The 21,930-nt window shown below is 48.9% G+C and overlaps 1 protein-coding gene and 1 long non-coding RNA gene across 4 annotated transcripts in view; both read right to left on the reverse strand.

The window, feature by feature from the left end:
• The window catches only part of C25H16orf96 (chromosome 25 C16orf96 homolog), a 35,098-nt gene extending 24,149 nt beyond the window's left edge, over positions 1-10,949 (reverse strand). Inside the window, exons 1-2 of one of the 3 annotated variants that reach the window (XM_086375953.1) lie at positions 9,888-10,489; positions 1,005-1,109 (exon numbers count right to left, since the gene is read on the reverse strand). In XM_086375953.1, the coding sequence (XP_086232079.1) occupies positions 1,005-1,109; positions 9,888-10,310 (528 nt within the window). In that variant the 5' untranslated portion in view covers positions 10,311-10,489. Of the gene's footprint in view, positions 1-1,004; positions 1,110-9,887 lie in introns of all 3 variants that reach the window. The other 2 variants (XM_086375952.1, XM_086375951.1) reach the window with 2 other exon arrangements.
• An 8,588-nt stretch (positions 10,950-19,537) lies between these two features.
• On the reverse strand, positions 19,538-21,607 carry LOC147345498 (uncharacterized). Its single transcript, XR_015154833.1, has 2 exons — positions 21,553-21,607; positions 19,538-21,475 (listed from the first exon to the last, which is right to left on the reverse strand). It is a non-coding gene; the product is annotated as an uncharacterized LOC147345498 (long non-coding RNA).
• Between the last annotated feature and the right edge of the window lie 323 nt (positions 21,608-21,930).

Here is a 21,930-nt window from a genome sequence, read left to right on the forward strand (position 1 = left end):
TCCAAAACATGTGTTTCTCACGGAGTGGGAAAGGGTTCCTTGGGCAAATGGGAAATGCTAGGCTTAAAAATCATGTAAGGGGTTTCTGTACTGTAGGACATTGTAGAGCCTTCAGTGGACCAAAGTACATTAGGAATCTCCAAGAAGTAGGCTGAGAAGGCATTGTTGCCAAACAGATTTGACCAAGGATCCTATTTAGCATTTCATAATACAGTTTCCTGACAGTCCCCTTGCTGCTACAGAGGGGAGCTACCCAGCCCAAGAATGAAGTTCTCAGAGTTGCCATGATGACCAAATGTGTACACTGACCTGTACATTAGGGATGATAAGGTAAATAATGTTACTGGGGGCAAGTTGTAAAACCTCAGCCACAAAACTAGCTGGAGGGTGTGGAGGCCTGGCTTTCGAGCCCAGATCTGACTCACCGGCTGTGACCTTACATTTCAGGGATTCCATATCCTTTCACATCATGGTAATGTCTGGGTTGATATCCTTATGGCTACAGAAGCTAGAACATATGCCTATGCAAGGTTTACTCTACTTTTCAGTGTGAACAAAGTTTCCCAGACAAAGAAGAAGTATTCTCTTTCTGCTAAGTTGATGGACTTTAAGTCTGGAGCTTCTAGGACTTGAGAATGAAGCCAACCTGGAGGAAAGTACCACTGAAGGAGAAACCTTGATGTGGTATGAGCACCTTGATCTGGCTGTACCTGACAGCATTCCTGACATTTTTAGTAAACGAGACAATAAATTATTTTGCCTAAGGCAGAATGAATTAGGTTTCTGTTACTCACAAATGTCTTTTCACAGTAGGATGAGGGTCATGGTGGAAACTGCAGAGTTCAGTGGGATGGGCCAAGTGGCTGGGCCATGTCAGTCCCCTTCTCTTGCCCCCATATCTGTGTTCTTTGACTAAGAATAGGCTTCTTGGATCTATCTGGTCACCCCAGCCACCAGAGGTTCAAGCAGCAGGACTACTATCAGGGATGCTGGGGAGGATCTACCTTCTCAAACACGTCTTTCAGCATGGCCACCTCCTTCCCGAGGGTTTCAACGGAGACCTTGAGTGCATAAATGTCTGTGAGCAGATCCTGCAGGGTTCTTATGGACTGAAGAGGGAAGAGGAAAGGAAAATGTGAAGTAGAGTGTAGTTAGCGGAAAAGACAGGTAAAGTGTGGAAGCTCTCTGGTGATGGTCATGGTTCTAGAAGTCTTTTTGACTCTTCCAAGGCCGAGGCTGGAACATATTCACAGGTCATAAAATGACAGTAATGTCAGTCGTGCTCTGAGCTCTCAGGGGGCCTAAGTGGGAAGGGGGCAACCCTGGGTGTGAATGTGTTCAGTAAGCAGGAGTCATTCATCATGAAACACCTCATGCCCTTTAGTGAGAACCACTGGAGGGTCAACAAGGCAGTTACTGGATTTACATTTTTGCTATGGTCTCTTTTGTTTCTTTTGCATTTATTTCTGCTCTAATGTTTAAGATTTCTTTCCTTCTACTAACAATGGTTTGTCAATTTTATTTATCCTTTCAATGGATTTACATTTTTAAAGGGTCCTTATGGCTGCATGTGTAGATTCACCCTGGGAGGTAAGGGGAAAAGCCAGAGGAGGAGGGAGGAGACTTCAAAGCAAGTGCTAATGGGTGCATTATAGCTCAGCTCCACCGATGACCCGGGCTGTTACTGCATTTTCCTAGATTTTGAAGTCCTCGATCATTAAATGGGTATAAAAAAATGTGATAATGTATATAGAGGGTATAGTGCATAGTTAGGCATTCATATTAACACAAATAAAAAATGGTGAAATGGCAGAAGTCCTTCTTATCTGTGGCGGCAGTGGTGGCGGTTTAGTTGCTAAGTCATGTCTGATTCTTGTGACCCCATGGACTACAACCTGCCAGGCTCCTCTGTCCACGGGTAATTACATTAAATGTAAATGGTTGAAACTGAATTACATTAAATGTAAATGTAAACATTAAAAGGCACAGATTGGCAGAATACATAAGAAAATATGATCCAACTCATATTATCTATAAGAGACACGTTTTATTATCTATTTATTAATTTTAGGCTGTGCTGTGCAGCATGTGGGATCTTAGTTCTCCAACTAGGGATCTTTTAGTTATGGCGTGCCGGATCCTTAGTTGTGCCATGTGGGATCTAGTTCCCTGACCAGAGATTGAACCTGGGCCCTCTGCATTGGGAGTGCAGAGAGTCTCAGCCACTGGACATCAGCCAAGTCCTAAGATATAATAATTATAAACATACATACACCTAGTAGGGAAGCCCTAAAAACATATGCGGCAAAATCTGAGAGAATGGAAAGGAGAAATAGTTGAAGACTTCAATATCCCATTTTCAATAATGGATAAAACAGCTAGACAGAAGATCATCAAGGAAACAGGAGATTTGAACATCACTATAGACCAACTGGATGTAGCAGACATCTGCAGGACACTCCACTCAACAGCGGCACGATGCACACAGGACATCCTACAGGATAGCCTATACTAAGGCTGTAGAACAAAACTCAGTACATTTAAAAAGATTGAAGTCATACAAAATGTATGATTTTTGTATAACAAAAATATATAACAATGGAATTAAATTAGAAATCAGTAGCATTTGATTTGGAATTTGCAAGTTCACAAATATATGGAAATTAAACAGCCCTGTCCTAACTAAACAAGGGGTCAAAGAAGAAATTGCAAAGGAAATTAGAAACACTTTGAGATGAATTAAAATGAAAATGCTAGGACTTCCCTAGAGACCCAGTTGCTGAGACTCCCTGCCCCCAAGGCAGGAGGCCTGGGTTTGGTCCCTGGTCTTGGCACTAGAGCCCATATGCTGCAACTGAGTCTGCACGCCACAGCCGAAGATCCTGTGTGCAGCACAGCCAAACAAATAGATGAATAAGCTTTTAAAAAATAAATAAGATGAAAACACAAACACACCAAAACCTATGGGATGTAGCTAACACAGTGCTTAAAGAGAAATTTTAGCTGGAAGTGACTATATTAACAAAGAAGAAGGATCTCAAATCAACAGTCTGGCCGTCAACCTTAAGACACTGGGGAAAGTAGATCAAAATAAACTTCAAAGGGATAGGAAAAATGAAATGATAAAGACTGGAGTGGAAACCAATGAAAGAGAAAATGAAGAATAACACGGGGAATCAATGAAACTAAAAGCTGGTTCTTTGAAAAGATCAACAATAAACCTTTTGCTAGATTGACCAAGAGAAAAAGAGAAGATTCAAATTACTAGAATGAGAAATGAAATAGGGAATACCGCTACTGACCCTACAGAAATAAAAAGAATTATGAAGGAATACTATGAACAGTTGTATGCCAACAAATTAGATAAGTTGGATAAGATGGACAAATTCCTAGAAAGACATAAACTTCCAAAGCTGACTCAAGAAAAAAATAGATAATCTGAATAGACCTGAAACAAGTAAAATGACTGAATTATCAAAACAAAAATAGCACATGAAAAAAGGCCAAGCCGGGTGGCTTCACCAGTGACTTTTATCAAACCTTTAAAGGAGAATTAACACCAACTCTTAACACATTACTGACTAGAGACGTATTAACGCTACCGGTGTTCGTTTCTACAAAAATCCCCGGATCAATAATGTGTTAACAAACTTCTCCAGGGACTTCCCTGGTGGTCCGGTGGTTAAGAATTCACCTGCCAATGGAGGGCACACAGGTTTGATCCCTGGTCCAGGAAGACCCGACATGCCACACAGCAACAAAGCCCACGCGCCACAAGTACAAGGACCACTCGCCTGGAGCCCGTGCTCAGCAACAAGAGAAGCCACCGCAACAAGCAGCCCACACACCACAGCGAAGAGTAGACCCCACTCACTGCAACTGGAGAAAGTCTGTACACAGCAATGAGGATGTAGTGCAGCTAAGAATGAATAAATAAATAATAGATCTGGTAAGAAAAAAAAACAACCCCAAACTTTTCCAAAAAACAGAAGAATTCCTAACTCATTCTATAATGAGGCCAGTGTTGCACTGATAAAAATCAAAGACACCACAGGAAAACTACAATACGGATGCAAAACTCCTCAACAAAATGCTAGCAGCCTGAATCCATAAACATAGAAGACAAATAATCCAATTAAAAATGAGCAAAGATCTGAACAGACATTTCTCCAAAGATGATATACAAATGACCAATAAGCACACGAAAAGGTGCTCAACATCGTTAGTGACAGTTGCTCAGTCCTGTCTGACTCTTTGCAACCCCATGGACTGCAGCCCGTACAATTGATAAATACAATTATTTAGCAAAAAAAAAAAATTACTGATACATGCTACAGATAAACCTAAAGATATTATGGTAAGTGAGGAATGGGGCTCAAGGAGGCACAGGAATGGAGAATGACAGCTAATGGTTTAAGGGGGTTCTTTCCAGGTTGTTGATAATGTCCTAAAACTGACTGTGAAAGTTGCACACGTGTGAGTATACTAAAATCACTGCATTCTACGTGTGTGTGTGCTAAGTCATTTCAGTCATGTCTGACTCTTTGTGACCCCATGGACTGTAGCCCACCGGGCTCCCCTGTCCACGGGGTTCTCCAGACAAGAATAACTGGAGTGGGTTGCCATGCCCTCCTCCAGGGGATCGTCCCAATCCAGGGACTGGACCCATGTCTCTTATGTCTCCTGCATTGGCAGGCAAGTTCTTTACAACAAGAACCACGTGGGAAGCCCCCTGCATTGTATACTTCATTTTAAATTGAGGTACAGGGACTTCCGTGGCAGTCCTGTGCTTAAGACCTCACCTTCCAATGCAGTGGGTGCAGGTTTGATCCCTGTCCTGGGAGCTAAGATCCCACCTGCCTTGCAGCCAAAAAAAAAACCAAAACATAAAACTGAAGCAATTTGGTAACAACTTCAGTAAGCACTTTAAAAATGGTCCACATTAAAAAAAAAAAACTTAAATAAATTGAGTATAATTGGTATATAACATTGCTATACACTTTAAATGGATGAACTCTCTGTTATGTGGAATTTATCTCAATAAAGCTTTAAAAAACAGCATTTTTGTTTTACCTGGGGGAAACTGTCAACACTGTCTATTGGATAGTATTCATGAGTTATTGTTAATTTTGCTGGGAGTGATAATGGTATGAAGAGACCAGCTTTCCAAGGCCTTATCTGCTGGAGGTGAAAAAATGCTTTTCAAAGGAATCTACAAGGACCAGGTCCCCCATCCATGCAGGACTTCTCCCCCTCCCCTTGTCTCTCCAGGTGTAACCAGGAGGACTGAGTTACCTGAGCAGGTATCAACCTCCCTCCCATGGGGAAGTGCAGGGCAAACCCAGGAAAAATGGCCTGGCTGCCCTGAGGGCAACGGCTGCACCAGAGAGGAGGAAGACTCATCTCAAGAGGCGCTGGTCTCAAAGGCTCAGAGGTAAAGAATTACCTCAGGAGACACGGGTTCGATCCTTGCACTGGGAAGATCCCCTAGAGGAGGACATGGCAACCCACTCCAGTATCCTTGCTTAGAGACTCCCAGGGACAGAGGAGCCTGGCGGGCTAAAGTTCTTAGTGTCACAAAGAGTTGGAAATGACTGAAGCAACTTAGCATGCACAGTGGGACCTACGAGTGTATTTATGGAAATAGGGTGAGCCCGAACAATCTTAATATTAAATAACAAACAATGGTCCTTCATTTTCCCCCGTGAGGCTGGTGGCGGCCGGCCAGCAGGGGTTATCATCACAGATGAGATAACCGAGGCCTCAAGGAGACAGGCAGGGTCTTCTGAACAACTTTCTAGAGCTCCTGGTCAGGGCTGCCTGGGAACCTGTGATTCTGGAAGACTCCCTGGCGCCCAAAGTCTGGGTCGGCACCCCCATGGAAGTTATGGAGACGATGTACAGTGAGCCAGGAGCCCATGCTTTCTAACTCAGCACTTCTCAATGGGGCAGTCTGGCCCCCGTGGGCGTTTGGCCAAGTCTGGAGACATTCCTGGTTGTCATACTGAGGGGTGCCCTGTCCTCTAGTGGCTGGAGGCCAAGGATGCTTAGTGTCCTCAGTGCACGGGACACTCTCCACCACAGAGAAGCCTCTGGCCCCAGATGTCAACCATGCCGAGGGCTAGAAACTGCAATCTAAGCCTGCTTAGTGAGGCCCTGCTGTCCCACCCCTGAGCCCCCAAACCCGGCAGTGTGCTGACCAGGAGCACCAACCCTCATGCCATGCCTGTAGGTCCTTCCAAGCCATCTCTCCAGACGTTCCCTGGGTGCCTGCCTTAGTCTCCAGGGCGCCATTCACCCTGTCTGGGATGGATGCTGGGGCTGGCACGCTTGTCTTTCCCCATAAAGGGTGGCATTTGGTCTGCCAGACTGACTGATGCAGGCGGAGGTGGGGGGGATGGTGGGGGTAGGTTGCAGACTCTTAGCTAAGCAGCCTGTACCGCCCTAGAACCAGCTACCATGGCAACCCTAACAATGGGTCACCGTGGTAACCCCAGCATCCTCAGCCAGGCTGGGACTTGGTGACATTCTGTAACGGTAGTGGGGATATTCCTAGGTGTACAAGTAGTCCTCTGAGGGTGGCGTGACCAGTTCCGAACCTGTCCACCAGTCCACTGTGTGAGCTGGCTGGGACATTCCGGGTAATCGTGATTTCTAAAAGCCTTCATCCATCCAGGCAGGTTGCTCTGGAGGGGCTGACACCTCAGACACCATGCAGCTCTGAGGCCTGTGTAACCTGCCCTCAGCCACCCCTGCAGCCTGCTGTGTGTCTAGTAACAATTCTTGTCTTAAGGTCTATCTGTCTGTGGTTAGTACAGTCACTCTGGCTCTCTTCTGGCCGTTACTTGTGTGCAATGTCTCTTTCTATCCTTTTATTTCCAACCTGTTTGTCTTTGAATCAAAGTGTGTCTCTTGGAGACAGCATATGGGTTAGATGATGTTTTTTTTTTTCTTTCTTTTAACTGCTTCTGCCAACCCCTGCTTTTTGTGCATATGGTAAAACACACAAAGCAATACTAAAGTGCACAATTTGGCGGCGTTCGGCACATTCACGAGTGTGTACGACCATCACCACTGTTTAGTGTTCCAGAACGTTTTCATCACCTCCAAAAGAAAGCCCATTCCCACCAGGACTCAACCCCCAGCCCCTGGCAACCGCCACTTTCTGTCACTACGGACTGGCCTATTCTGGGCAGATTGCCTGTGAACAGAGTCATGCACAGCGCGGTCCTCTGTGCCCAGAGGCTCTCACTGAGCACGGGGATTTACGGTTCACACTGTGCCGCTTTGCCCTCATCTCATCAGGCCACCTTGGCCAGAACAGACATCCAGCTCTGTGCTGAGCAGTTCCCACGCTTTATCTTGCTTAATTGTTGTAACAATCTTGGAAGGAGGAAGCCACGGCCGCCCCTCACCCTTCCGGGTGATAAGTGGCAGGGCATCTCAGCGTCCACATTCCTATGCCTTCCGCTTGCCCACTCAGCACAGGCTGAGTCTGGCTCCCCGTTTTGTAACCCTGACCTCTGCACCTCCGTTTCCTCATGTGTAAGCTCAGGATAATGACAGCACCTGCCTCTTAAGAGTTGCTAAGAAGATTGACGGAGGAACAGATGTAGCGCCTGGCTCACCTGGCACGCAGTGAGCTCTTATTCTCAAGATCACTCCCCTGGGGATGGGCCCAGTCGGGGAGCTAGGGCAAAAGGGAAATGAGGAGAAGGGGCATGAGACCCAGAAAAGTCAGACTGGTGAACTCTGGCCTGTCCTCCTTGTGGCCCAGCGACTCTGGGTTCTAGGAAGGTAGTTAGGCTTGTCTGATATCTCTACAAAACCCTGGCACCGGGGCTCCCACCTTTCTCAGCTTAAACGTAAAGCCTGGTGGCCCCTGTGTGTGGATACCGTCTGGGGTGCCTGCTAGTCGAGGCAGCGGGAACAGGCCCCGGGGGGCTCTAATTCTTAGGCACCACCCTGCCTGTCCGGCTAGGAGTGGACGTCTGACCCCAGGTATGCTGTCTCATTCTCTTACCTAAAAATTATAATCAGAAAACCTGGAGACTGGTGGCTGGAAGCTGAGACGTGTTAAAGCCATATTCAAGATGTAGGTTGAAGTGAAGGCTTTCACCCTATCAGGCCCGCCCACCTACTTTCTTCCTTTTTTGCTGCTGCTGAGAAACCCCTGCGTCCTTCAAAGTATACACTCCTTTGTTTAGAAAGAGTCTCAACCCAAATGCCCGTCAACAGCTGAGTGGTTAAACCCGATGTTGTCTGTCCCTACAACAAAATACTATTCAGCCATAAAAGGGGGTGAAGCACAGACCCAGGCTACAATGTGGGTGAACCTGGGAAATCTGGTGCTCAGAGAGAGAAGCCAGACACAAAAGGCCACATATTGCACGATTCCATTTATGCAAAATGCCCAGATCTGGTAAATCTTCAGAGCCAGAGAGCAGGTGGGTCTTGTAGGGGGGTGGGGAAGAGACATGGACACAGGGTTCCTTTTGGAGCCACGGAAACAGTTTAGAAGGGGGCGGGGGTGGTGCTCATATTACATTATCAATGAGCCAAAATGCCACGCGGTTGTTCGCTTTATGCTACGTGACTTGCACCTCAATTTAAAATAGAAGAGTGTTGGGGAGTTTCCTGGTGGTCCAGTGGCTAAGACTCCATGCTCCCTATGCAGGGGGCCCAGGTTCCATCTCTGGGTTACAGGGGACTAGATCCCACATGCCGCAACTAAGACCCGAGCTGCCAAACAAATAAAAATATTTTAAAAATAAAAATAAATTTAAACACAAGAGAGTTAACCTAAGATGTCGTGAAATGGTCCCTCCGTGTGATGGATGTCCTCTGGCACCCCCGCACACCCATCCTCTGCCCCCACTCAGTGCCCCCAGGAGCTGCCAGCAGGCTGTGCCCTCCACACCCCGGGGTGCTCTGACTTCTGGCCCTGCTGTGTGGCCATGGGAGGAAGGCAGGAGAGAGGAGCCAGGGTATTTATTCCCCAAGATCCAACTCTTCCCTGAGGCTACAGCTCCAGATGGATAACTGTGCGGCGTGGGGGGCAGGCGAGCAAGTGGTCCAAGGTGGGTCCTGAAACAGGAGGCCTCGGCTCACTGCCTGTTCCACCGTCACGGGCTCTGCACCCTCAGCCAATCCATGAACGTTTCTGGCTATCAGTTTCCTCGCCTGTAGGTCCTATGCTTCCCAGGGGGCTCAGATGGTAAAGAATCCGCCAGTGATTCAGGAGACCAGGGTTTGATTCCTGGGTTGGGAAGATCCCCAGAGAAGGAAATGGCAACCCACTCCAGTATTCTTGCCTGGAAAATCCTGTGGACAGAGGAGCCTGGGGGCTACAGTCCATGGGGTCGCAAAGAGTCAGATATGACTGAGCAACTAACACTTTAATTTCTTCACCTGCAGATCTTATAGGTCTTCGATTATTATTTTTTTTTCCACTGATGTGAGATTCACATAACATACCATTTGAAAGTGTATGGTTCAGTGAATGCATTTAGGGCATTCACAATGCAGTACAAACGCCAGCTCTATGTGGTTCCAAAACGTCATTATCACCCCCAAAAGGAAGCCCCGTAACCACTAGGCAGTCCCTCCCACCCCTGCTCCCTCCAGCCCCTGGCAGCCACTCATCAGCTTTCTGTCTCTGTGTATGCGCCCCCTCCAGACACTGTGGCCTTCTTACCTCTACGCTGATGAAGGATGCAAACCTGGCCACTCAGGTTGCAAACTCAAGGTTCCACCTGAGACCAAAGCCGAATCCCTCCCCGTTTAAGGGAAGGGCCTCTCATCGGGGGTGATGGGGGGCGAGTAGGGCTGAACGCCGGGCAGGAGAGTCAAGGTGAAGGGCCGTGTCTGGAGGCTGGGTGGCTTACCTTGGCCACAGCCTCCTCGTTGCCCTCCACCTTCTTCCGGAGCCTGATCAGGTTCCACAGCTCCTGGGCGGGCTGCCTGGTGCCCTGGCTGCTCTCCACCAGCTGGGCGGTAGACGGCATGTCCCTCAGCGCGGCCAGCTGGCTCTCCAGCATGTCCACGCGGCTCACCAGGTGGTCGAAGATGTTGCCGAGCCTCTTCAGGGGGCTGAGGGTGGGTTGGGCGTCCCCTTCCCGTGACGGGAATGTGACTGACACAGAGGCCTGGAGGAAGTCCTCATCCCCTGAGAGGTCCTTCTCGAGCTCCGCCATGTGGATGTGCTCCAGGATGCCGTGGAGCAGGAAGTGCAGGGCCTTGAAGTTCACCACCCCGCACTGCGGGATGGCGATGTTGACCAGCTCCGAGAACTTGAGTGAGAAGCTCATTTTGCTAGGGTCATGGGCTGGCCCCAGCCGGCCTTCTGGGCATGCGTGGGGACAAATGGTGGTTTTCAGTGGGCCCTTGGGTGGCACGGACAGGTACTCAGGCTCCTGGGGAGCCTGCAAGTCACAGTGGTCAGGGAGAGAATGGCTTCTGCCCTGGTCGGAGCTCAGATCACTTTCCAGTTGCTAGGACACCAGAGAACGTGGGCGAATGGGTGAGCTTCCGAGAGCCTAGGGTGGGCAGAGTAGCTGCTCAGTTAGTCACTGAGGAATGTTCCGACAGACCCATGGGCCGTCTTTTATAAATACGCCGTGCATGCTGAGTCGCTTGGGGCTTCTCTCCAGTTGAGATACGGAGGTTTGGTAGTTGTGGCGGGTAGGCTTAGTTGCCCTTGTGGCATGTGGGATCTCGGTTCCCTGACCCGGGATGGAACCTGTGTCCCCTGCTTTGGGAGGCAGATTCTTAACCACTGGACCTCCAGGGAAGTCCCCAGGCTGACTTAATTCAAGTCCTTCAGTTATGTAAGAGCCGATGACCCCTTCTGGGAAGCAGGCAGAGGGGTGACAGAGAAGCAACTCACTTCTCGGAAGCCTCTAGAATCAGGACTCCTCCTTGGAGTTAGGAAACCCTAGGTTCCTGCTCTGGGAGCCCAACAAACTGAGTAAATGTCAGTTCACTAGCAGATACCAAAGCAAGCCCTGAATTTCTCCTTGTGTAACTGAAGAGAATTCATGTTGGAGCAGACACTTTTTGTAGCGTCAGTGTAAATTTCACATAAACCATCGATCAAGTATGCAGTTCATGATGGGCCTCCAAAAAAGTCAATAGAGTCTCTAGGGAAAGACCAGCCTCACTCTGGGGTGGTTTTCATGGTCTGGGTTTGGCAATCAAGGTCTCTATCTTCAGGATCTGGTACTAGAACCAACAGCCCATTTTGTTTCTGACAACCACTTGCGTTGTGGCGGGTGATGTCCGCTGTCCAAAGCCTGAAGTGCAGGGCCTGCTCAGTGAGAGGACTGGACAGCTCACGTGTACAAAAGCAGGAGGTCTAACCACACACAGTCCAGCTAATGACCTCCTGCCCCGCATGCTTCTCTCTAGGTACTGAGATGAGCATCCTGGGGTTGACTTCAGCCACCCTCAGCTACAAGGGGGTGCAAAAGAGGAGAGAGGCAGCTTGGACGGGGAACTGGCCCTGCTAGGCGGGAGTTCACTCCTGTGATGGTAACTTTCCAGGAGCCCTGACTGACAAGGCTGCTGTGCCCCGTGATGAGCTCAAGACCTAACAAGACCAGTCCCGGTCATGCCTGAACTCAGCCAAGAACAGAAAGTCGTCCAAACTACAAACATGATCATGTGTAACAGCGGCCTCCCGGTCCCAACCCGAGGGAGGCCTCCTCCCTCTATGGCAGGGGCCACACGCCCTTAAGCCAGGGGCCGCTCCACTGAACCTCTCCTCACAGGGCCGGCCTCGGCCAGCCCACCGGACCTTCCCCCCCTCCACCCACTGCATAAACAGGCAGGCAGGAGCTGCACTCTGGGGACTCCAGCTCCCAGGCCACCTCATCAGTGACCCTTGAAGCCAGCATCGGGCTGAGCCCATGGCGCCTGCCACCTCAGACGGAGGTCCCAGTAATGGTGGGTTCAGCTGCCTCCGAGTGGCCACCACGATATCTGGCTGGTACTTCTTCAGACCTGGCCTCTTTTTGGTGCAGCACCTTTCTGCTCAGGGTGTAATACCCACCAGGCTTGAGCCACCCCAGCAGCCCTGCTCAGCCATTGGTTGGTGCTGCAGCGGGCCCCTCCCCCAAGTAAGCTACCCGATATTGAGCGACTGTCCACCAGCAGCCATTAGTGGTCCTGCTCAGCCACTGGTCGGTGCCACAGTGGGCCCCACCCCCTCCTGTATAAACAGGAGCCGGATTTCCACTGAGGGAAGATGGTGTTTTTGAGACACCAGTCTGCCATCTTCTCAGTCTGCTGCATGTGCTCATTCGCTCAGTTGTGTCCAATGCTTTGCAACCCTATGGGCTGTAGCCCATCAGGCTCCTCTGTCCATGGGATTCTCTAAGGCAAGAACACTGGAGTGGGTTGCCATGCCCTCCTCCAGCATCTTCGCGACCCAGGGATCAAACCTGCGTCTCTTTTGTCTCCTGCATTGGCAGGCAGGTTCTATAGCACTGGCACCACCTGGGAAGGCCCTCTGTCTGCTAGGTTTCCAATTTAAGTCATCATTCCTTGTTCCAACAACTCAGCTCCCAATTTACTGAGCAGAAAGACCTTGGGCTCAGTAACAACCACACGGCCCCTGTCCTGGCTGAGCTGAGTGGCTACTTCTCGACCAGTTAGACCGTTAGACTGGCTTTGTCCCTCTAGCCTTCACAGTAAGACTGGTTAGAACACCAGTCACAGAACTCCTGCTTCCCAACCACACCAGCCCACTCCAACCGCATCACAACACTCCCCACATCGCCCGACAAGGGCTGAGTCCCAGAACAAGTCCTTCTGCCTTAGCCCTCCTGTGAGATGCCCCAGGGGTCCCCACTGTGAGGTTAGACCAAGATTTCTATTTATTTTGGCCATGTGTGCAGCTGATGGGATCTCAGTCCTCCAACCAGGGATTGAACCTGGGCCATGGCAGTGAAAGCACCGAATCCTAACCACTGGACCACCAGGGAACTCCCCGTAGACTAACAGTTCAGGTGCTACTTACCTTGACATCCTTGGTCTCACAGGCTCCCTTGGTTTCCCCTGCTCTCATCAGACATATCTCCACTCAGCAGGAAAGCACCCCCTCACCGTGATAGATCCCCCTTGAGTCAGACCAGCTGCACTCCAGCCCACCCTCAACCTGAGGGTCCTCAATTCCCTACCAGCCTATGAAATTATTCAGACAAGCCCACCTGAGAGTTCACCTGCCATAACTAAAACTGTACTACAACTAAAGACCCTGCAAGCCACAACGGAGATCAAAGATCCTGCTGCAACTAAGACCTGGCGCAGCCAAATAAATAATGAATATTGACAATAAAATAAAAATCATGTCATTCACCATAAAATTTCTAGAAGAGAACATGGGCAAAACATTCTCTGACATAAATCACAGCGATGTTTTCTTAGGTCAGTCTCCCAAAGCAATAGAAATAAAAACAAAAATATACAAATGGGACCTAATCAAACTTACAAACTTTTGCACAGCAAAGGAAACCATAAACAAAAGGAAAAGACAACCTATGGACTGGGAGAAAATACTTGAAAATGATGCAACCGACAATGGCTTAATTTCCAAAACATACAAACAGCTTACACAACTCAAGAACAAAAAACCAACCCAAGTGAAAAATGGGCAGAATACCTAAATAGACATTTTTCCAAAGAAGACGTACAAATGTCCACTAGGCACAATGAAAAGATGCTCAACATTGCTAATTATTAGAGAATTCTAAATTAAAACCACAATGAGGTACCACACTGGACAAAATGGCTAACGTCAAAAAGTCTACAAATAATAAATGAAGAGGGTGTGGAGAAAATAGAACTCTCATACACTGCTGGTGGGAATGTAAGCTGATACAGCCACTTGGCAAACAGTGCGGAGGTTCCTCAAAAAATGAAAAATAAAGTTGCCAAATGATCTAGCAATTCCGCTCCTGGGCATATATCTGGACAAAACTATAATCTGAAAAGATACATGCACCCCTATGTTCATAGCAACACTATTCACAACAGTCAAGACACGGAAACAGCCTAAATATCCACTGAAAGATGCATGGATGAACAGGCTGAGGTACATATATACAATGGAATATTACTCAGCCCCGAAAGAATGAAATAATGCCATTTGTAACAACACGGATGGATCTAGAGATTACTAAGTGAAGTAAGTTAAATACCATATGATATCATTCATACGTAGAATCTAAAATACGACACAATTGAACTTACTGACAAAACAGACAGACTCACAGACATAGGGAACAGACTGGTGGTTTTCGAAGAGGGTGGTGGCGGAGGGAAGGACTGGGCGTTTGGGATTAGCAGATGCAGACTGCTCTATGTAGGATGGATAAACAAGTCCTACTGTAGAGCACAGGGAACTATACTCGACATCCTGTGATAAACCAGAATGGAAAAGAATACAAAAAAAAACACTGTGCATATGTATAACCAAATCACTTTGCTGTACTGCAGAAATCAGCACAACATTGTAGATCAACTATACATCAATAAAATGTTTTAAAAATCGTGTCATTTTTGGTCTGAAAATGTAACATTTGTTTTAAAAATGAAAGACTCAAAGACATGGCTGCTGGTGGGGAAGAGGCCACTTCACAGGATGCTCTCAGCTTCCTGGAGGGTCTGCTGTCCCCAGGGACCCTACCCGAGAGGGACACTACCCTTAGGTCAGCAGATAGCCGCTGTGAGCTGGCACCACTCCGTTTTGGTGGCAGAACCCTAACTCAGACAATTTTGGTAAAGACTTCTCACTGAGACGTTCTCTGAGTGGCTGGTCAGAGCCAGAAGCCAATCAATATGATGGGAATCAAACAGGAACATTTTTTTCCTCCCAAATAAATTGAGGTCAATGATTAAATCAGTTCTGTAAAGTTTCGTTCTTCTGCTTTGCCCAGACAAACCATTTTTCTCACTGGATAAACAGATAAGAATGGTAACTAGTCTTATCTATAGTGTTCCTTTCTTCTCTTGCTCTGGAAAGAACCCAAAGGAGGAAAGACTTGGGTCACTGGTGGAGGATTAGAGCTTGTGATGAACGTCTGCACTTTTTGGCTGCCGGGTATCTGGACATTCTGCTTATTAGGGGTGGGGGGAGGGTGGGGGATCTCAGGACAGGTGCAGGCGAGCTGCCCCCTACTCAGAAGCTGAAGGTCTGGGACTTCCCTGGTGGCCTAGTGATTAGGATTCAGGGCTTTCACTGCCATGGCCCAGGTTCAGCCCCTGGTAAAAAAAACTGAGATCCTGCAAGTCGCAGGGTGCAGCAAAAGGAAAAAAAAAAGCTCTGGAGATTCCACTCCACCCACCGAGGTCTATTTTGTAGTTAGATGGGAGAAATCAACAAGGCAACTGCTGTCTCTGGTTCTGAATTTTGAGACCAATGTTTCATTGAATATTTACTTATTTTTTAAATTTTTTGCTGCACTGGGTGTTCATTGCTGCCCGCAGGCTTTCTCTAGTTGCTATGCCCTGGCTTCTCACTGCCTGTGGAGCACAGGCTCCAAGTGCTGTGGGCTTCAGTAGTTGCGGTACACGGGCTTAGTTGCCCCTCAGCATGTGGAATCTTCCTGGACCAGGGATTGAACCCATGTCCCCTGCATTGGCAGGCAGATTCTTTCCCACTGGACCACCAGGGAAGTCCACGATCCCAATGTTTTAAAAAACCTCTTTCAATGTAAATCGGCTCCGGCCTAACCCACAGGAAGCTGTGGGCTAAGCACTGATCTGGGATGGTCTGTGGGATTGCAGTGACTCTGCCCCTCCTAACCACGTTGGGAGGCCACTCACCTCCTGAGCCTCAGCTTTTTCATCTCCTCCTCATCTCACCAGGATGAAGGGCCAATGGACAGGGAAAGGGATTCTGTTCAGGGACATTGCACTGTAGGTGAAGGTCCAGTGGCTGGGTCACCGGGTAATGGCAGGCTGAGCTTCCTCGCCAGGCTGTCTGGGGTGGCATCTTGGCCAGGCCCAGCTTCCTGGTTCTCATTCAAGCTGGGTTCCCAGCCAGGAACATAGGTTCATAAGTGACCGTGACCTTCCAATCAAACCTTTTTCTGCTTACGTAATGTGAGTCAGTTTCTGTTGCTTGCAACTAAGAACCTCCAACTGGTCTGAAGTGCTCATTTGTGAGGCTGGCTGAACATAAGGAAACTACAAGTGGAACCTGGTGGTGAGGGGCAGCTGGGTGTCCAGGGGAGGCCACAGCTGATCCGAGCCTGCACTTGCTGGGTCTCAGGATGCCCTGATGCAGAAAAGCGTGTCGAGTGGGGAGCAGGGGCTGCAGGGTCCACATATCTGCCTGGGGGAGGTAAAATATGAGTGCACATTTGTGCACTGGGGCTTGGACAAGGCACAGTCCAGCTCTCTTAGCAATACCACAGAGAGGCTTCCCAGGATGTGAGGGAGGAGCCCAGAGGCCTTCCAGATGCAATCCCCTCCCTGCACCCTGCCAACCATCCAGCTCACACCCTTCATCAAGCCCTGCTGACGTTCCTTCCTCAATATCTCCCAGTTCCATCCACTTCCCTCCTTATCCGTGGCCAGCCCTGAGGTCCTGCGCTTAGGACAAAGACCAAAGCACTTGACACGGTCCCCTCGACCTCCAGGATCCCATGCCTGACGATCTGAGGTGGAGCTGAAGTAATAATGACAGAAATAAAGTGTAAAATAAATGTAATGCTTGAATTAGCCCCAAACCATCCCTGACCTACTACCCCGTCCATGGAAATATTGTCTTCCATGAAACTGGTCCCTGGTGCTAAAAAGGTTGGGGACCACTGGTCCACAGGGTTCAAGGCTGGATTCAAGGCTCTTTTCTTTTTTGCCACACCACGTGGCATGAGGGATCTTAGTCCCCCGACCAGGGATCGAACCTGTACCCCCTGCAGTAGAAGCGTGGTTAGTCCTAATCACTAAACCACCAGGGAGTTCTCCCTACGCTTACCTCTTTGGCCTCCACACATAGCAGCTCTCTCTGTTCTCTGATTACAGCACATTAATTTTTTCTTTTTTTTTCAATTGTGATAAAATACACATAACATTAAACTTAGCATTTTAAGTACACAGTTCCCTGGTGGCTCAGCTGGTAAAGAATCCCCCTGCAATGTGGGAGACCTGGGTTCAATCCCTGGGTTGGGAAGATCCCCTGGAGAAGGGAACGGCTATGCGCTCCAGTATTCTTGCCTGGAGAATTCCACGGACTGTATCGTCCATGGGGTCGCAAAGAGTTCGACACGACTGAACGACTTTCACTTTCAGTGGCATTAAGTACCTTCACACTATCGTGTGACCATCATTTCCAACATCAGTCTCTAGAACTTTTCTCATCCTCCCAAATGTAACTCTACCCCCAGTAAACAATCAAGTAACTCCTCATCTTTTCTTCTCAAGGCCCTGGCAACTACCCTTTTACTTGCTGTATCTGTCAGTCTGAGGAATCGAGGTACTTCATACAGTATCTGTTCTTTTGTCACTGGCTTATTTCACTGAGCATAATAAAGTCCTCAAGGTTTATCCAGACGGGTAGCATGTGTCAGAATTTCCTTCCTTCTTTTTAAACAATGAATGAATGAATGAATTTCTGGCTGTGCTGGGTCTGTGTTGCTTCACAAGCTTTGCTCTAGCTGCGGCGAGCAGGGGCGGCTCCCTGCCGCCATGGGATGCGGGCTTCTCACTGGGGTGGCTTCTCTTGTTGTGGAGCACGGGCTCTGGGACCCACGGCTTCAGCAGTTGAGGCACGTGGGCCCAGAAGTTGTGGCTCGAGGGCTCTAGAACACGGGCTCGATAGTTGTGGTGCACAGGCTGAGTTGCTCTGTGGCATTTGGGGTCTTCTTGGATCAGGGATCGAACCTGTATTTCCTGCACTGGCAGGTGGATTCTTTACCACGGAGCCACCAGGGAACACCCTCCTTCCTTCTTAAGGCTGAATAATATTCCACCGTATATGTAAGCCACACATTGCTTATCCATCCATCCCCTGATGGACAACAGACACTTGGGCTGTTTTCATATTTTGGCTATAGTGATTAATGCTTCTGTGACCATCGGTGTATTTGAAATACCTGTTTAAGTTTCTGCTTTCACTTCTCCTGGGTATATACCCAAAAATGGAGGTGCTGAGTCATATAGTAATTGCACAGCTAATTTTTTGAGGAACTGCCATACTGTGGTGCATCATCTTACATCCCCAGCAGCAATACACAAAGGTTCTGATTTCTCTGCATCCACACCACAACGTGCCATTTTCTGCTTTTCTGATTATAACCATTCTAGTGCTGCTGCTGCTGAGTCGCTTCAGTCATCCCCGACTCTTTGCGACCCCATGGACTGCAGCCTGCCAGGCTCCTCTCTCCATGGGGTTCTCTAGGCAGGAATACTGGAGTGGGTTGTCATGCTTTCCCTCCAGGGCATGTTCCCAACCCAGGGATCGAAAGTGCATCTCCTGTGTCTCCTGCGTTGGCAGGCGGGTTCTTTACCACTAGAGCCACCTGGGAAGCCCAGCCATTCTGATACATGAGAGGTAATATCTCATCGCAGTTTTGACTTTGTATTTCCCTAATGAGCAAACTCAGGGAGATAGTGAAGGACAGAGAAGCCTGGCGTGCTGCTATTCATGGGGTCTGAGAGAGTCAGACAGGACTTGGCTACTGAACAACAACAATTAGGGATGTTGAGCATCTTTCCACATGCATGTTGTTAGCCATCTGTATGTCTTCTTTTATAATATTTTTATTTATTTGGCTCAGTGGGTCTTAGTTGGGGGACTTGAGCTGTTGGTTGTGTCACGCGGGATCTTTCCAGCACCACAGACTCTCTAGTTCCGGTGCAAGGGCTCAGTAGTTGTGGCGCATGGCTTAGTTGCTCTGCAGCCTGTGGGATCTTCCTGGGCCAGGGATCAAACCTTTGTCCCCTGCATTGGCAGGCGGACTCCAAACACCGGAAAAGAAACTGAAACTGAAGTTGCTCAGTCGTGTCTGACTCTTCGCGACCCCTTAGTCTGTAGCCTACCAGGCTCCTCCGTCCATGGGATTCTCCAGGCAAGAGTACTGGAGTGGGTTGCCATTTCTTCCTTCTAGTAAAACCAGCTCTTGTCCCCTTTAATCAAGCATCAGTAATTTGCTGTTATCTTCTGAAGGCTTCTATTCTTGCTCTCCCAACTCTCTGCATTGCCAGAGACCAAACCTTTGAGGAGAGGGACTGGGACACAGTGTGATAGAGGAGCCACTGGATCAGAAGGTTGGCAATCAGAGGACTGAACTCTAGATCTGCCCTGTGAGCTTCCCTGGTCATAAAAATGAGCAGTCACTTCCTTGCACCAGGGCCTGTTCTCTGTGTCTTAGCCTGGGATCAGCACAGGGGATGAATCAGGGAGTCAGATGGCCGGGTGAACTTGGGTGAGCCTTTAACTTCCCTCTGGGTTTGAGCCTTGGTTTCCTCATCCGTCCAGTGGATGGGGTTGGGGCTGGGCAGTGGAACAGCAATATAAAAGAAGGGTTACTAAAGGAATCAAATGGTATTTATTAAATGCCTAGCTTGGTTTTCAACAAATGGCTAGCTAGCTATTCGACAGATAAAGAAACTGAGGCCCAGAGCGCTAGTGGTAAAGAGTTTGCCTGCCAGTTCAAGAGACATAAGAGATGTGGGTTCGTTCCCTGGGTCGGGAAGATCCCCTGGAGGAGGAAATGGCAATTTGCTCCATATTCTTGTCTGGGAAGTTCCATGGGCAGAGGAGCCTGATGGGATATAGTCCATGGGGTGGCAAAGAGTGGGACACGACTGAGCACACACGCACACCCACTACCAGAGTAGACAGGTGGGTGCTTGCTAAACTGGATGACAGATGCAAAGCGGATGACATGTGAAGAAGAGCTGTTAGCTCCCATGGGCCATATTAATGACAGAAATGTAACAAAATAGATGTTAACATTGAAATCATTCATGTGTCCATTTAGGATCTTTAGCATTTAGATTCGAAGGTCTGGCAATACCAAGTGTTCTCGAGGATATGACCAGCAGAACCCTGATGCTCTGGGGGAGTGTACGTTGGCAGAAGGACTTTGGGAAACCTTGTGCCAGGATCTACAAAGCTGAACAAAGGAGCACCCTATGACCCAGCCTCTCCCCTTCACTGGGCACCTGACAGAATTATGCTCATGCCATGCACTGGAAAGCTTGTGACAGCACTATGAGAATAGCCAAAAATTCCCACCTGGGAATTACCTGGATGCCCATGAGCAGCAAAACAGACAAACTTCGGTCTATTCACACAATGGACCATCACACGACTGTGAGAATGAACACGACAACTGTGTACAGCAATATGGATGACTCACGGGTGCAAGACTGAGCCAAAGAAGCCACAGTCAAGAGTTCATACTACATGAATCCATTTCTATAAAAACTACAGAAAGGAAGAAAGCTAATCTTTGCTGCTACAAATCAGGAGCATGGTGACCCCAGGGTGACCTTGTGCTTAGAAGGGAGTGCAAGTCAGGTCGCTGGGAGGTGGGCCCATTGGCATGTTTGGTTTGTGGGAGTGCATCATGCTGCACCCCGTTCTTATCTGTGTCAAAGGTCTGGGAACCTGCAACGATTCAAACAAATCAATCATCCAACAGTGTGGCTCCCGCAGGGGTGGCGGGTTCCCCTCCTGTCCTGTGCAAAGCGTGGGCCTGCGTCTGACGGCTTCCTCTCTCGCCCCTTCGTGCTGGCTCTCGTTACCTGTGGAGGGAGGCAAGGGTGCTGGGGGATCAGCCTAGAGCCATAGGAGCTGGCTCTGCCGGCCACTGGCTCCGAAACTCCGAGTACACCACCTCTCTGCTCAACTTAGGTAAACTCGCACAGGATCCTTACGAGTATGGAGGGAGGAATGTGCTAAAGAGCTTAGCCTGGGGACTTCCCTGGTGGTCTGGTGGCTAAGAATCCGCCTTGCAATGCAAGGGACATCAGTTCGATCCCTGGTCTGGGAAGAACCCACATGCTGTGGAACAACAAAACCAGTGTGCCACGACTACTCAGCCAGCGCTCCTGAGCCAGGAAGCTGCAGCCTGCATGCCTAGAGCCCACGCTCCACGACAAGAGAAGCCTGAGCACCACAACGAACAGTAGCCCCCATTCCCCACAACTGGAAAAATTTTGTGCACGAAGACCCACCACAGCCAAAAAATTTACCAAAAAATAAATACATCTTAAAAAAAAAAAAAGACTCTGATCTTCCAAGGCAGGGGACCCAGGTTCGATCCCTAGTCAGGCAACTAAGATCCCAAAAGCCGTGTGTTGTGGCCAAAAGAGCTTAGCGTGGTACCTGGTGCAAAGGAAGTCCTCAGTGCTGTTAGTTGTGTCTCTCAGAATGATCACAAGATTGCGTTTGAGGCTTTCAAGCCAGTGTGCGTCAGCCTGGTGGGTGGAGGCCGGGTGGTAAGGAGGACGCGGAGGACTGTGGGAGGAGAGAGGCACCCACAGGGTCTCAGGCTCTGCTCCAACGAGCCGAACCCTCCAAGTAACCCTCCTTACCTGGAATGTTAGATTACACAGCTGTACTCAGTTCACTCCAGTTGCCTCCAACCTGTAACAGAAGATACAAAAACAGGCAACATGAATCTATTCATAGAAGCTGGACTGGAGGCTTCCTCCTGAGGGGTGACAGTGAGTGGACGAGGGCACAGGGAGGCTGCTGGGGAGAAAAGGTCACGCTCTGTGTCTTGAGTGAGGTCCGTGAAAATGCATCAAGCTCGATACTTAAGATGTTCACCTTTCCTTTGGGTCTCAGTGTCAGAATCGGGCTCAATTTTAGCTCTGGCCTAAGAGAACTAAACAAAGAAGGCCAAACACTACCCTGGCCCCCTTGTTCTATAATGCAGGCTCCAAGTCAGGAAGGACAGGCCACGGGAG

The sequence above is a fragment of the Bos grunniens genome, chromosome 25, assembly GCF_055505025.1.
Source record: "Bos grunniens cultivar Pamir isolate PY7600 chromosome 25, Bosgru_T2T1.0, whole genome shotgun sequence".
Lineage (NCBI taxonomy): Eukaryota > Metazoa > Chordata > Mammalia > Artiodactyla > Bovidae > Bos > Bos grunniens.